Genomic DNA, 17,282 nt, shown 5'->3' on the forward strand with positions numbered 1-17,282 from the left:
TTAGGAGATGGCTGGTGGAAATAGTGGCCATCTGGCATCCCTAAAAAGGAATCAAGGGATGTAAAAGAATTGTCCAATTTAATGAGCACTAGGAACTTGCAACTGCCTCAACATCAGCCAACCATTTTAGGGCACTGCAGCACTTACCTCTCCAGAAAATATCCAAGGGTGGGTGGGGGGAAGTGGAATAAAAAGAAATATGCTATATTGTAGTGAGTGAAAAGAAGGCCACCTGTCTTCTGAGTTTCCTTGAAAGAAATACACATTTAAATGTTAGTGAAATCCTGGCCTTTTGAGGTAAACAAGAAAATTCCTGTTGACTTTGATGTAACTAGGAGTCACCAAAAACAATTTTCAGGTTTATCAATAAGAAATGTTTGAGCTCCTCAAAGAGGCAAGCATTCTAGCTGATCATCTATGCAATATAAAGATGGAAGCTGACTGTGAAACATGAAAAAACAGCCTCTAGTATGCTATATCTCTGACTCAACTTCTGTTAAATCAGCTATTCTAAATATTATCCTCTGATTACTGAGTCTTCTCCCTCCCCATCTGAAGCTTAACATATCTTTCCTTAAGAAATGAAGAAAGTATGTTCACTTGTGATAGCTACAGTAAGCGAACCCAAAGTATTGTATTTATTTTACAGCTGATTCAAAGTACAGATCTCATCCTAATTTCACTTGTGAATAAGGGCAAACAATCATTTAAAAGCCATTGGGGCATTCAGAGCTATATGAAGAAATGTTAGCTCAGCTTTCCTTTAAATTTGGACTATGTACAAGGCAATAGTAAACACATAAAAAGACACATTCTTAAAACTCAGATCACTAATAAATATTGTTATAAGCATATATTTAGACAAGAAAAGAAACAGTTATAATTCCCATACAGTACTTACCCATTTTAACATTATCACATGGTTGTACAAACAGGATTATAACAAGCAAAAGAAAGCACTTTATTTAACGAATAAATAATCAAAAGCATTGGTGAGGGTAGTCTTAAGAATATGCTGCTTCATACAGTTTAAAGTACATCAAACAACAAAATTCATATTCCCCAAATTCCATTAAATAATACTGAGTAATTATGTGATAGATAATATTTAAGTATATGTATATAATCTCTCTCTATATATATGTATATATAATCATTTCATTATGAGTAATTAAGGTATCTATTTACATGCCATGCAATATTAGACTGTGCTGCAATACCTAGGCACAACAGGTTGATTTAAAAATGTCTGTGGTCAAAAAAAGTAATGTTTAGAATGAGGGACATTACCTTCCTTCAGTTCCTTCTCATCATAATATACAATGAGAATTTGAGATCCTTTCTAGTAGTTAAAGACATACTTTTACTATTGGACAGTTAGGTAGCAGTATTAACTTACAGCTGTAGGTAGAGCCATAAGGTGTTGCAGTTAGAGAAAGCATTCATGCTTCAAAACTTAACTTATGACATTGTCTGTGATATTCTTCTCACTGTGGACACAGTCCTGTGAAATGCTGAGCTTCTCCCACAAAAGGATGATTACTGTCGTGTTTTACAGGAATTAAGGGCGTTCAATGCCTCAAAAGAGCCGCACAGTATTTTGCAGGATGAGGACACATATCAGCACATAAATTCTATTAGTCTCCAGTGAAGTGATGTGTCTATGTCAAAAAAAGAATGAACTTCTAATTTTACCTTTAGTAGCATTAATTACAGTTTATGAATAAACTACATTGCGTTTAAAAACCTGTAGATTACAAATTTGCTTCTTCTCAAGCATTTGTTGGTCCACTGGTTACTAAAGGATTTGCTATTTATTCTTGTTACTAATTATGGACCAGTCCTGATCATTTGCCTCGTAAGAAGTTCAATGAAGCCTGAAGGATCAAAATCTGGTCTTTTATGTTATGATCTTGCTATGCTCAACTAATTGCAAACAAATAAAATGGTCTGTCACAAGAAGCGCAGTTTATAATATAAGCAGCAGTGTTATATAGGATATTATCTTTCAGGGAAACCAAATGGGAAGAATAAATCAATCCACCAAGCAAAAGGGTGTGAAAAAGGGTATCTGCTAATTTCACAATTAGTTATCTACCAATGAGAGGTTTTTGGAGGACAAGGAAAAGTCAGAGACAGTTTTGGATTATGGGATAATTATATATGATGGATGTGTCGACCTAGATGATCAGTAGCAAAAGTTAATAAAACTGATATTAAAATTGATTTAGGGCCTAACTGTTCATGATATATTGAATTGATTCACACAGGGTGATATTGTATCATCTCGTCCATTGACTAAAAGTGGTGCAGTGTTCTATAATTGGTTTCCATTTTCAAGTTTTTCATCATTGCAAAAGGACTGCAAGCATATAGATTAAAGAAAGTTGACATATTGGAACAAAAAATAATTCTTTCAAAGAAGTGTATTAAGCAGAAAAGATAATTGAGTGTTTAGAGGCTGTGAGTACTCAGTTACTTGCACTGTCTCTGTGCATGTGAGCATATGTGCCTGTACAGATCTCTCACGGCTTATCTTACATTCTGGCAAAGACACATGCCGTAAGAAAATTTTGTTTAAGTGGCTGAAACGTGAAAGTATTTTGTGGTCACAGGGAATCAGTCTTATCACAGACTACTTGTTCTTCTATCCAAACTGCACATGATATCACTGCAGTGCTCTCATGCCAGTAGAAATACTTTTGTAACCTACTTTTGATGTATTAGATCCTATTGCCTAAGGCCTATTAGACTCTACCCCTCATGCCTTTTGTCATGTCATGGGTCTCACAACATGACCTATTGCCATGTCCCATGATTTTCACCATGTCCATCTCTTTCTTAAAACCTATTAGTGCCTCTTTCTTCAAAACATCCCAAGATTAAACTTCTTATCTCTGCCTGTGATCCTCTTTTCCCTTTTCTTTATATCAGCTATAATAATCTTTATTGCTCCTTTGCTTTCCTCTAGTACAGATGTATTTGCTGCCTTTACATTGTTTACGTATTTAGAGCTTCCTGAGCTTCTCCATTAGACTTCAGTCAACTCCATGTTAAAGTCCTTATGATTCTTTCTTATCACGATTCCTATTAATAACTTGCAAAAAGATAATTGTCACATTGAATGAATAATATGAGTATCATTTTCTTCATACATACTTGTTAACATCAGTGTACATTTCTGCATTCTCCTTGACTTTGCTCCATGTAACTCCTTGTCTACCTTCAGATGGTTCCTTGGGAAAGAGGTCCTGATCGTTCTACCTTCAGTAAGTGCTCAGCATAGCATAGGATTAAGCAGAACTAAATAGCTATATCTATGGATGCTTTCAATTTTCTGTTTGGGCAAAGGGCTGTCATCATCAGTGAGAGTAAAAATAAATGAGCATTGAAGCAACCTTTGGTATACACTGTTAGCAGTCCTTTCAAATGTGTACATTAAAATATTGCACCCAGTGTTCCTAGCTGAAGAAAATAAGACAGAATTGGCATGAGAGAGGCATCCATATTTAGCCAGGCCAGATTACCAATAATTATAAGTAATGTTTAGCCTCATGCCATGTAAACCTAATAAATGCAAATAATCACGAAGGTTTAGATGCCTTCTCATTTTCTGAAGTGCATTTTTTTTAAAGCCCCTTTTCTGGCATATCATTGAATTCCTGTCAGGATTTAACCTTTTTTTTCTGATGTGTGAGTTTTACACAGCAGTACTAGTATTACTGACTGAGCCAACCAAACAGTTCTAAATTAATGGGTACTTACTGAATATATGTTCAGGGTCAAATCCAGATTCGGCTGAAACCTCCACAAAACATTCCTTTGGCTTTAATGGGATTAAGATATAGTCCTCAGTGGTACAGCTATTTGTTTCTTTGTTTCTTTCTTTTTTTTTTTTAATTACAATAAATATTTAAAATTGAGTAAGGCCTTAAGGGTGTAAAATTATACAAAAGTCATTTTTGCAAAATGAAATGAGAAAAATGTTCACTTGCCAGAAATTCAAATCATATCTGCTTGTGCTCTTCTTGCACAGGTTGACGGCAGCACAAAGTACTGAAGTAGAGAACAGAATATGGTTCTCTTTCTGTAGCAATAGCCATGTCATTGTGAATTCTTATTTATAACAAAAGAACTTTCTATTCCTGATAGAAGATTTTTCAAATATATTCTGTTTAAAAAGGCACTTATAATTATAAATAGTTGGTGCTCTTTGGGTTCACAAATAATTATTTTATTTGTTTTTTAATGCAGAACGCTGTGAACCTCTGCTTTGAACGTCAGCATTTATTGTTACTTCTTTTTCAAGGTTGCTGGACTTTATTTTATGTTATTTTATTTTTTTTACTGTGCTGCAAAAAAGCGGTTATATAGCCATACAATTTTCCTGTAAGCAAACATTTACCATGTTTTGATATGACTACAGTTCATTCTACTCTGAACAAAAAGATTGAGGTGTGGTAAATGCTGACTTTTCTATAAGCTACCACTGTACTATTACAAAGAGTCATGCAAGGATGCTTATTACTTGTGTTTTAAGTATGCCTAACAAACCTAGGCTAGATTTTGTCACCTTTGTGCTAGGTAAGTAACACTTTACTCACGTCAAAGGCCTCCTTTTGAATAAATTCCTACTTACTATAAGAACGACAGAATATGGCCCTCAGGATTTATCAATTGTATATTCCATTCTTAAACATATCTATGCGAACCAAATGGACCATGATATGCTTAGAAAAAACAACTGGAAATTCAGAATGAAACAAGCAAACAAACAAACCAACAACAACAGAAAGAAAGAGAGAAATTAACAGGAATAAAGTCCCTTAGGCATCTGCCCAAGAACTAACACAACACAATCAGGAATTCAGAACATTTATTGCAAGAGCTGAATAACTAAATAACGTTGAACTGGCAAAGCAGTAACAAGGATAACTGGTTAGATATTTATTCTGTCAAAGTCATCAAACACCCCTCACAAACTGACATAAGTACTGCAATAAGCAATGCACCCCTAACCCATTTTATGCCTTTTATGCTGTGGAGGAAAAATAAAAATAAAAATAACTGCTATATACAAAAGAATAAAAAAAGAGAAAAAAAGCCTTGTGTTTTTGGTAAGAACAAAATCACCTTCAGATTAAATAACTTTGTTATTTTAAGACTGATGTTTCACTGTGGCATAAGATAACTTTTGCTTTTTTTCTGTAAGGACTTCTTTTGCATGCTATTTATTTGTGTAAATCATCTGTCATGCCTTAACAAAAACCATCTAAGAATGTTTGGATTTGGATTTGCTTTACGTGCAACTTAGATCTTACAAACATTAGGAGTCACTCTGCTGGTTTGACTGAGGTGACATGATACTGGTACCTGCCAGGCATTGACCAACTATGATAACAAACATTTAAACAGCAATAATTAGAGATTTAACCCTTTAGCTCCCCCAACTAGCCTACCAGGAGAATGCTCTGTTACTTCATGAAGGCACAATACATTAAATATTCTGTGGCTATGGTCTAAAAACACTTGTGTTACTACAACATTAACGCAGATGAAGAACAACACAAATGCTGCTGTTTCGGCAATACAAACTGTCTTAAGTATAGACACACACTTGCCCAACTGGAAAAAAATGATTATTGTATTTGTTTCTGTAGAATTTCCTCCATATATTCCAACTGGGATCAATGTTAGTTGCTACTCATTAATGGGAGACTGCAGCTACCTAGATCAAAGATTCCAAATTAAGTGTTCCCTCTCACCCACTGCCACCACCACAAAATTAAATATTCTTCTTTTGTTTTGCAGTTTCCCTGCTTTATGAAACAGAATGGAAGTTAAAACAAACTTGCTAAAGTTTTAAGCCCTTACATAAATCCTTTCTTTGCTTAATATTTGAGGGAGGAAAAAGAAAGAAAAAAAAAAGTCTACCTGAATGCCAGCATCATTTACTACTACACAGAAAGAAAAGTCTTTTTTTTTTTTTTTCTTTTCTGCAACCAACGTTCCCTCCCGTCCCATCATCCCTTTTTCCCTTTATAAGAAAAGTGTTTTGAGTTCCTTGGAACATTGTGTGTCAGACAGACTACTAACACAGAAACACCATCACTGAAAAGAAAAGCAAAACAACAGGAAGCAAATGAAAGAAAGGAAAAAGCAACTGTGAAACACAGAAATATGCTACAGTATCTTTTCAAGTGAATGTTATAAGTACACAAAATTTGTAAGTAATAATTGTTTCTATTTACAAGTATTTGAACACTGATTGACTTACAAGTGTCCACTAACGTTGTTAATAGCACAATAGGTTTAATATTTATAGTTTCAGTTTTGTTTGCAATATGATGTCAAGTATAACGGTCCCAGCATAGATCAATGACAACCAAAGCACAATTCTCTAACTGGATATTCTTTCCAATCATTGTAATCCACTGAACTTTCTTGCTCTCTCACTCTCCAAATGCATCTTCTATTGTTCATAGCAGCAGTCCAGGGTCAAAAAACAAGCAAACAGAAAAGGATATTTGCAAACTGGAGAGATCTCTGCAGAGTTTAACCATGTCTATTTAACAAAACCACACAACTAGTAGAAACACTCTTTCATGTTGCAGGACATCATACCTTCCATGGTGCTAACATAAGGATATGCATATCTCTGCTAGGTGAAGCATAGTTCTAGAGGTCTACCCAGTACATAAAGCTCTGACACGCACACAGAATTAACAAGTCTAAGTAGACTAAAGTCACTGGTCCAAAGTAACCATTTCTTATAGCTGGTGCTCCTTTGGACTCTCAACAGATCCTGAGGCCTGTTTATAAGACTTCAAGTTGGCCAAAGGAATGTCAGTCATGTGATTGCCAGTGTTGAAATGGCCCTCACTGGAACCATACTGCTTTCGGTCACTGAACTGGTTTCTGTTGCTATCTTCTTTCCAGGTTCTTGTCAATGTGTGTCCATTAACTAGTTTGTCCTTCTTAACCCATTCTTTCTGAGGTGCAAAGGTGGAGAGAGGAGACTTTGGCTGTTGGTATGGACCCAAGCTGGGAGGCATCCAACAGTTATCTGAGTGACCCAAAACCAGGCATTCTTGAGTACACATCTCTGTAGCTTCAGCTAATCCTCTTGGCCCAAGAGGCCCATCTACAGAAGGGAAAAAAAAAAACAAAACAGAGAAAGAAGAAAATGGGAGAGAAAAAAAAAGTTAGATTGTGATATTGATATTAGATTTGCAAATACTCATGTTTGTTAAGACTGAGAAAAGTAACAAAGACTCTGCGACAAAATATTGTACTCTTTCAAAAACCACTCATGGTAACGGTAGGTCCTAGGTGCATTTTCCTTCTGTTGCAGAGTGGTTGCTTTGTAGGGCATATACTGTCCTCTGTGCATATAGTCTCTGCATATACACTTTTCCAAACATACACACTTTTCCAAAAGATGGAAAGACAGTTCAGTTGGCCTTATGTTATCGGCTCAGATCATACTATGAATGAGTTTAACTCCTTTTTTCAATCACTAAGAAAATAGAGCTAGGTAGATAAAAAATGTCAGGGGAAGTAAGCACACCCCTGCAGATGCTGAATAAGAGGGGTAAGACATATGTATAGTTTGGATGTATTCTGTTCTGCTTTCATCTCACTATACACCCATAGAGCCTTGATGAACTACCAGCCTACCCCAACACGAGAAACATTTATACTATCTGAAAATGTATTATTTGACCAACTGAATTCTCAGAACCTTGGTTTCTACTATTTTATAAACTCTGAATAGTGCGAAGTCACCCAAGGAGTAGGAGAGAAGTTAATCTCTGCTGGATTTAGCATGAAATTCATGAAACACTTCAGAGTACTGCAACAGGAAACAGTAAAAACTAATTCTTCCAGCCATTACCACACATCTCAAAACTGATGTGCAACTATAAAGACAAAGGGGTAAAAAAAATAATAAAAAAAAATGTTTATATAAATCTTATGCTTGATAAAGAACTATTTTCACAATTCTTTGTAAGTCAGGAATATGAGACCACAGGAGACAAAAACGAAGACTGCTGATGTACTATGCATATTAAAGATCCACATCACTTTTCGCACACTCCTGAGGACACAGCTGGCCAGCTGCAGGCATCTTGCAATCAAGTCAGCTCAGCAGACAGGTCACCCACATCTTCAGCAGCACTAAAATCCTCTCAGTCTTACTGTATTTCTAAATGACTGAACTTGTTCATCTGATCAGACTGGATTTATTAGGAAGGACAAGCCAACAAAAAGGCAAATAAACCATTTTGTGTGTTCTTGTTAGATATTTCTCAATATCTGAGATACGCTTTGTCATGATTCTTTTCTAAATTTATTGTGATTTCGAGTGAGAATTTTGAGAGGCCTTTTCTTGACTTCAGAGCAAATCAACTCGCTATTGCTGTAGACATTCAAAGAGTTAAGGAGACATTTTTCCTTGATTAAACAACCCAGTGACAGGAAGGAAATTATAGATTGATTTTTGAGAACGAAGTTTAGCAGATAGGCATGAATAGTGAAGTTATGAAGCATCCTAAAAAGTAGTACTAATCAGAAGAAAAATGTCAGTGGAGTGTCAGCAAAAAAGTGTATCTTTATAATAATATAATTGAGACTCTAAATGATAATTGAGGACACTCTAGCAAAGATTTCTGTGTTACAATGCCAAAGAATATTTCATTCTCTTGTACTCCATGAATATTCAATACATTACCCTTAGTAATAGATCTCTTTCTGAATAATGAAATTATCCCAATTAATTTTATGGAAACTGCTATTCTTTTTCCCAGTCTTTTTAATTGCCACATGACAGCTTGTGGTAGTAAGTTCCACAGAATTTAAATTCACTGCTTTTACATGCTTTCCACATATAGAAAATACAATCAGATATATTTCTACATTTTAAAATTTAATTTGCTATGTTCTTATGCATTCTTTGTGAGATCTCTGAGGAGCTCCTTTTTCTGAATATCTGGAGAATATACAGTAAACTGTTGATGTGACAGAATACAATAAGCCATAATAAAAGTTGCTTCTGCAATTCCTATATAAGCAAGCATCCTACTGCTGTCAACTAGAACATAAAAAATGTATGGAATCAATGCAACTTTCTATTTAGGTCAATACAAGATGAAATAATTAAGCCTGAACCATTAGGAAGAAAAAAAGTAACTGCAAAGTAGAAGCTTAGCAAAGGTTTCAAGGAGACCCAAGAATCTTGATTCTAGAATGAGAACTGTGATAATTCCCTGGAAGAGAGACATTCTTTTTCTGTAGAAGCTCTCCTTTGAATCCCCTAGTATGAAGCTATAATCAAACTGAGGCAGGTACTTAGTACAAAAAAGCAATAGTAAGTAAAGGAAGTACTCCCAGTATATTGTTAACATTTCCAAAGGTTAATCTGTAGGTTAAAAGCTGGGTGTTTTTTTTTTTTCTGCTGACAACAGAAATTTAATTTTAATTAGTTTTTTCCCATTTTCAGAGGAAGAAAGTGAGAAGTGGTAGAACTATTTCCAACCTGCCTGCTCAGACCATACAATACTATCTTGCTGTCCAAGGAGGAAAGGTTTGGCAGGGATTAAAACTTTCAATACACGAAGAAAACCCTTCACCACAGAATGACACATTTCAGTAAATACAGTGCATGCACTCTGTGCTTCCAATTTGCAGTGGAATAAAAGGTTACAGGAGAGCCTTCAGTACTACAGTTCTGAAGAGGATAAGTTACATTTTCTGTTTAGTTAAATAAAATAAATTCTAAGTGATAAGACAGTTATTTCCATTTAAAAATTAAATGAGTAAGAAGCTGTTTTTTCTTAGGACAAAATATACATGTGGCCCTATAAGCTACATGTCAAACTCTTCTTTGGAAGATTTACTTCATGTGTTTCACTTTTCTTAGTAACAGTTCTGGAGAGTTAATGCTGTTAAGCTGAGAATGGATTTTAAGCATCCACTGCTTTAGCCGTCTTTAAGTTGATAAACTTTCTGGAGAGCACTGGAATATTCAGGTATCTATTACTGTGAACAGTGGGCAGTAGCAATAGGATGACAGTAACAACTGCAGACAGAATGAGGCCCTTCGCTCTTAGGAAAGGCCTGGGACTCCTGTAGGAAGCCCTGTAGGACAGTTCCTTTAGCTGTATAACCATCCAAATAGGTGTGGGATATGGTCTAAGTCTGCACACTCCTCTAGGTGTGCCTGTATATAAAAATACGAGAACAAAATGCATGTCCAGACTTGAGAACATGTTCAGTCTCCTACTCAAATGAGCATGCATATTTTCAAGAACTGTGATTCAGGCTTTCCAGTTTGTAAGATACAGGGAAGATTTACTTGTGAGGTTTAATTTGACAAAAGTGCCTTGCTGGGCTTCGCCTAACAGGTGATTAACATATATTAATCACTTTTGCTTTAAGCCATCACAAGAGAAAAGTAAACCCACGATTTTTGTTTGAAATGCAAATAGTTAAAATAATATATTTTAATGCTGAGATACTGCAAGAAATGATCGTGGTTACTGATTCAGGGAAAAGGCAGCTTCATTCATAATGAGTTGGGTGCCTGTCATACCTGATCTCCAGTTAAGGAGTTTAGACATAATCATAACTTTTTTTGTAAATAGTATTACTAATAATGGTGATGATGATTCAGGGGACTATATAAATGCCGCACTGTGAGATTCAAGGAAAAAAAAAGAAAAACAGATTTTTGAAAAAAAAACCAACACACAAAGAGAAAGAAAACGTCTTTCAGCAATATAATTTTCTTTAGCTCCAGTCTTGTGTAACTATGTTCTCAAGCAAAGACAGTTTATTCTTTTCTAAGAGTCTCCTTATTATTCTTGCTATTCAATAGCATAAAGTGAAATGATCATGAGCAGTACGATGGGAGAGAGATCTTCCGGGGGTAACCTGCACTGGAGAACTGGCTGCTTTATACTGAGAAATCATAAAGTTGACTTAACGGTAATTATCTTTCTCCTCCACCACTGCTGAACAATAGCTTTTACCCAATTTTCTAAAGTTGTTTCATTACCACGTACAATGACAACATTTAAAAATGTGCTCCTGCTGCTTTAATTTTGTAATTGCATTAATTTGTTTCCTTTCTCGTCATAAAAATGTCACTGAAATTTCTCTGTCAGTTTTTCCACACTGAAGTACTTTATTGATATGTTTTTTCAAAGTATTTGTTCTCTGAACAATCTGTAATACATGAGGCTGGTTATCAGTCTTGGCTGCTTGAATATATAATGACACAAGTGCTGATAAAACTGTACAAGCCATCTGTCTCTGGAGTTAAATGTTTTGAAAGCAAACACAAAAGTGCATAACAAACATTCCCTTAAATTGTCTTTGTAAATATTTATATCAGATCTTCCCCAAAAATGCTTTTTTGTTGTTATTTTATTCTGTTAATAGCTGTCAAGCAGATGCATGGCTTGCCTCCTCAAAAGCAGACAGGTGTAAGAAGGAAAATAATGTATGCCACTCAAGAGCCGGTCAAACCCTAATCATGGAATTTCTGTGTGGTCTTTTATCTCTTTTTATTATACCCAGAAGCTAAACTGTTATTTCATTGATTAACTTACTGCTGCAATTAGCAATGAGCTTCTGGTGTATTGACCAGCTGCTTTTCAACCTGCTTCTTTAAAACTCTCTTGCTTAAAACCAGAAAACTCATTTTTTAACTCTGAAAGAGTCAAGAACACAAGATAAATTCCACTCAGAGAGACTTTTGTGTCTCAAAAATGAATTGGGACTCTTTGCCTGAATGCAGTAACATTAAGTACAGTGGATTTGAACATGGCTACAGCTGTTTTTCAGACAATCATATTTATTTAAAATTTCATATTGCTTCTTAAAAAGAGAAAAAAAAAGAAAGAAAACCACAACAGCAACAACATTTTCAGCTCTATTTAACCTCAAATACAGAAAGCTTTTTTAAAGCTTTCATGGGCTACTTTACTAAATGACCTTTTCTGAAGAGACTACATGTTTTTTACAACCTTCCCCACGTATATTGGAATTGAAATGACATTATTGCATTTCATGAAGGTTTTGCAACTACTGAATATAATAAATATAAAAACTGGAAAGAGTTTATAATAAATAGATTCTTTGGACTTTTTTTTAATTTTTTTTCTCTTAAATATCAGCCAAATAAATGAGAAAACCTGTTATTTATTTCTAGTGTGTTAAAAATATCTGAGACTACAAATCCACACACATTCTGTGCTGGATGCTTTTTTCTAGGTATTATTAATTAAACAGAAAGATTCTTCAGTGACTACCAAAAATATTTTTAGTGGCTTACTGCATGGTTATTCCTCCTGGCACAGGCGGTGCTGTTAAAATCGCAGCCTGTCCCCAAATCACCTCGTTCCAAGATCCCCTGATCCCTACCACTGTTGCTACCAGTTTGGGTGGGCTTACCTCCTCCTCCTTGTTGCCTGTGGCTTCTCTCTCCTTGTCCTGGAGTTGCATCCTCTGTACTCAGGCTCAGATCAAGCAAACCCTACTAATTTCTTTTACCTCTCTTGGCTGAAGCTTCTTTTTCATTGCCTCTAACTAAATAAATACCATAAGGTTAGCCTATATCTGTATTACTTAGCACAGAGAAGCTCCCAGAATGCAGAAATTCATCCACTAAAGTATTTTCTGTCAAGACAGGGAAGCCTGGCAGAATAAGATTTTCTATCCAATTCTGTGAAGTACTGAAGTGACCCAAATGGGTTCCACAGAAATGTAGGTGCCTACGATCCAAACTATAATTCTAAAAATCATGTGTGACTGCTGCTTTGACTCCAAGGGCATCTCAATTTTGAAATACAAGGTTATTCAATTACTCAAAGTTCTGCTTCTGCACAGAATTGCCTCAGTCTTCTGATGGCTGAGACGCTTCATGCCTAAACTTAATCAGATTTAAGAAAGTAAGTGCTCCTCTCCCTTTGTACCTTGAATACCTCAATAAGGTTGGTATTTTAAGAGCAGAACTAACATACGCAAGCAGGTCGTAGCTTTGAACAATACAGCAGCATGGTACGCTTTTTTTCTCCCCACTCCAGTTTATACCCAGAGGCTGCTTAGAGAAAGGGCGCCTGCTTTGTGTTTCAAACACCGTGCAGAAGTCACTTGCCGTCAGAACATTCCCAGAAGTTGCGAGAGGCTCAGCTCCACTTCCCTCTCCTTCCCAATGGATTCAGATCCCATGTTCTCCCATAGATACACAGGGATCAACCTTGATCTTGATAATGAGAGCACTTCTGATAAATAAGAAACAGCTGCCTACTCCCTTCCGCAGAGAAGGGGACTATACTATGATTTCTCACATCCCTAGCGAATGCTGAAATTACTAATCTGCTGTGGAAAAGGTAGCTGTTACAAGCATGACCAGTATTAGACAAGACTCTGTATTTCTTGTCTCGAGGTGCATTCACCTATAGCTGCTCAACTCCAAAAGCTACCATGCAAGGGACTGGTGCTTAGAGCATTACATTTTTTTCTGCTTTCCGTCCTATAAAATTAATAACTGTTAATTTATAAACTAATAACCAACTAATTACCATTTGCAAATTACATCTCCCTTAGTAGCAGCACTGCTACCAGTATGTTATTTTTATCTGGCCTGACTTTCTGTCAGGCCAGATTATTTTTTGTGCATACATGTACACATATAAACACCTCTATGCGTGTTTGCAGGAAATAGTGATGTATCATAGAGTCTATACTTTGAAGCACTAGAAAAAATTTTAGGTCCTTGCACCTTCCAAGACAAGACACCTTCCAATGCCTGACACCTTCCAAGATGTGGGATTCATTTTACAAGGGTTTTCAGACTTTAAAGCCGTCTGCTTACCTACACATTCCTTGGAAGGAATTTTGTGGCCTTTTTCTCCAGATGTGAACAAACAGGTTGCCTTATTGACCTTCCGGCTAATGTAGAGCAGGTGCCATAAGATTAAGTTTGCATGCTGCTATGTCTAAGCAAATACACCTAGAGAAAGTATATAGCATTTTAGCAGTTTGTTAACTTAGTGTGCTAATAATCCCATGACAGCTTGCAAACCAGCTTGTCTGGAAATGGACACTCAGTTTATGGACAGGCTTTCTTCACATCTCCCTGCCCCTGCCATCTGAACACACGCTTTAATTTAGCTCAACTATATGTTTTTACTTTTCTGTTTTAGTTCTAGTTCTTTTATGACAGAAATTATTTAATACTGCATTTATTTAGCACTTAACTATCAGAAACACTTCAGAGTAAGAGAGCGTCTACTCCCTGGTGATAGCTCCTCTTGGAGGAGTTTCTCAGGAGGCCTTCCAAAACATTGATGGTCTGGAACGATGTTGAGCTGCCTACTGAACACCTCTCATCTGAATGATTCAGTGATCCTTACTAGTCATAAAAATCTGGCCCTGTGTTATTTATCAAGAAATATACATAGACTATGCTCAGATCTCTGTGCTGCCTTTTTTTTGCAGGATTTAACTGGGTGAAACTTTATACCTTGCATTATAAAAGCAGGTTCACTAGACAAGCTAGTGGCCCTTTCTCATCTTAAGAAGCTATATATCAGCAAATATGAACATAAAAGTGTGTTCTGTATAAACTTTCACTAACAAACTTAGCCAGCTGTGGCATACCCTTTAGAAATACAGAAGATGTAAAGTAATATCTGGAATTGTTATTCTGGTTTAATGCATTCTGTCATTAAAAAAAAAAAAAAGAAAAAAAACAACTGCAATTTGCATTCTGAGTTTAAGTGTCACACTTTGGACGCAGACAGAGTCAACTTCAGGGGAGAGAGGGAGAAAAGAAGTGCAAACAGGATTTGACAAAAACCTTTTGTTAACAAATAAATAAAGATTAAATGTTTTACACATCTCTCATACAGATTTCATTCTTTGGTCACAGATGAAAAGTCAACATTTGCAAATGGAGACAGTCCAAACACAATAATACATGGGCAGCCAGAACAGCAGATTCTCCCTCTGTGAGGATATTGTTATTTAGACAGACTTTACAGCATGCTAAGAACAGAGAGCATATCTTTATAAATTTGCACCCATCTTCAGCATGGCATGGAAATCATCCATTTTCTTGTCTGCTGAAGCTACTGCCATAGAGAATGCTACCTCATCTAATCCTATTTCCTCAAAATTAGCATTTTTTCCTGCAATACATTTAATTTTAGGGGGACAAGCTAACAAATCAAAAATTCCACAGAGGATTCAAATGAACCTTCTAAATTTGATTGGATCACTTAATGAGACCGAAGCACAGCCAGTGTTCAAGTATTTGGATTAATATTAATTTCTAGCATGAATCTTTTTTCTTCATTGAGTTCAGATGCTTTATTTCTCTACCTAAAAAAGACCTTATTCACAAAATGTGGTGATGGAGGGCAAGAATAAATTATTTATAAAGCATCTCATGGTCATAATCATCATGGTCATAATCATTTACTATATTTTTTTTCTCTCACACCTAAATATTTATGATACTCGAACAAAATATTTTGTTGAACTGCTTTACAGGTAACCTGCTGAAACAGCATCACTTCTGACCTGGTCATATTTTCTGATCTATTAATATAACCCAAACATAAACCTGCTACCAGTAAAAAACAATTTAAGTATCATTTTGAAAGATCCTGTCAACTGTTTCTCATAAAACAAAATTTTGGTGAGTAATTTCTACAGGATGCATATGAAAAAAGGTAGGGCTCAATGTGAGAAAGGTTGGCAGAATGCTGTGAAACTACTGCCACTGAGATAGCTGAACAATACTTATTTCAGCACAGTACAGTTTTGTAAAGTTTTTATATAGCTACTGTAGGCCTGACCATTAACTCATGCACAGCAGGAAAAGCAGAATAAGTCCATTTGAATTTCATTTCAATTTTATGATTTTAAAGAGGAGTCTAAATTAAAGAATTATTTTTCCTGTCCACTTTCTAACTTACAAGCCTGATCTTCTGACTTATGATAAACACAGATCATGCTTTGAGGGCCAGCATGGTACCTTGTGATTTTTTTTTTCCAATGAGGATATTTGCTTTACTAATCCAAAACAGAATAAAAGCATAGTTCATCATATATATATATTCATACACACACACACACGCACAAACACATGCATACATATATACATATATATACACACACATATATGAAAATATATTTATATAATTTTATATATATTAAATATATTTTAGATATATAATTATATATAGTGTTATATATTATGTATTATTGATTTTTGTGCATACATAATTTTTATGTCTATCCATCTAATTTCTTTATCTTCATTTAACAAAGAAGGGCTGAGTAAATAGAGTGCCGCATGATGAAATGAATGGAATCACTCACAAAATGAGCAACTTAACACTGTGCCCAGGTTGTTTATCCAGACCTCCTTTTATTATCAGTGAAAAGAGAGGCATTTCCTTAGTGTGTGATTCAGCTTTCTTAAGACCTGATTCACTTCCTGGCGATGTTAGTTTCTCTTCATCGATAAAACAGGAATCCATAGCAATTACCCATTTAGCTCTGCGTGTTTCAAATAGATGGGATCAGTCTACATCATTGTTGCATCTAGAGGATGTTAGAGCCTGATCTCTTAAAATGCTCTTAAATAAAGGTTTTCCTTTATAAATAAAATGGTTCCAGCAATCACTGAATAAACCAGTACAGTTATACTATTCAAAGAGCCCAAATAGCAGTGCATCTCAAGCATATTCAGGAAGGAAGATTCTGTGAAGTTTGTAAGAGACTTATTGGAGGATGTCAGCTATTAATACGCCCAAAGAAATACTTCTGGCTTTCCATGCTTTGGAATAGGTAGAGGACTCAGAAAAGTTGCTATTTATAAGAGAAAGAAGATTGTCATTTCTGAGGCTTCCAGAAGCACGGAAAGTAGAACAGGTCATACAGTTAAAAGCTTGGAAAACATAAAAGTGCAAAATGTCAAAATGATTAAATACGGTATGTCAAGATTAAAAATAGTGTCTTTGTCAGTTATTTACTGTAACACAGATCCAGATGAGTTTTAAATTGGGAAAAACTATATACTCATCCAGGGATTCATATGGTTATGTTTGAAGTACTTATCACCAGGATATTCTCAGTCTATGTATGGAGTTAATGAAATCCAAGTCGAGTATTAAGTTTTAGTAGTTTTGCTAGTTTATATTCATCTCCTTTGATGATATCTCCATTTTTCCAGCAATCTTAAAATAATGATAAAATAATAA

General features: G+C 35.5%; 1 protein-coding gene across 1 annotated transcript in view; it reads right to left on the reverse strand.

The window, feature by feature from the left end:
- Positions 1–4,859: 4,859 nt before the first annotated feature.
- Positions 4,860–17,282, reverse strand: part of PCDH9 (protocadherin 9) — a 689,639-nt gene continuing 677,216 nt past the window's right edge. Inside the window, exon 3 of the mRNA XM_013951329.2 lies at positions 4,860–7,144. Coding sequence (XP_013806783.1) covers positions 6,771–7,144 — 374 coding nt within the window. The 3' untranslated portion in view covers positions 4,860–6,770. The remainder of the gene's footprint in view (positions 7,145–17,282) is intronic.

Source organism: Apteryx mantelli, chromosome 1, assembly GCF_036417845.1.
Source record: "Apteryx mantelli isolate bAptMan1 chromosome 1, bAptMan1.hap1, whole genome shotgun sequence".
Taxonomy (NCBI): Eukaryota; Metazoa; Chordata; class Aves; order Apterygiformes; family Apterygidae; genus Apteryx; species Apteryx mantelli.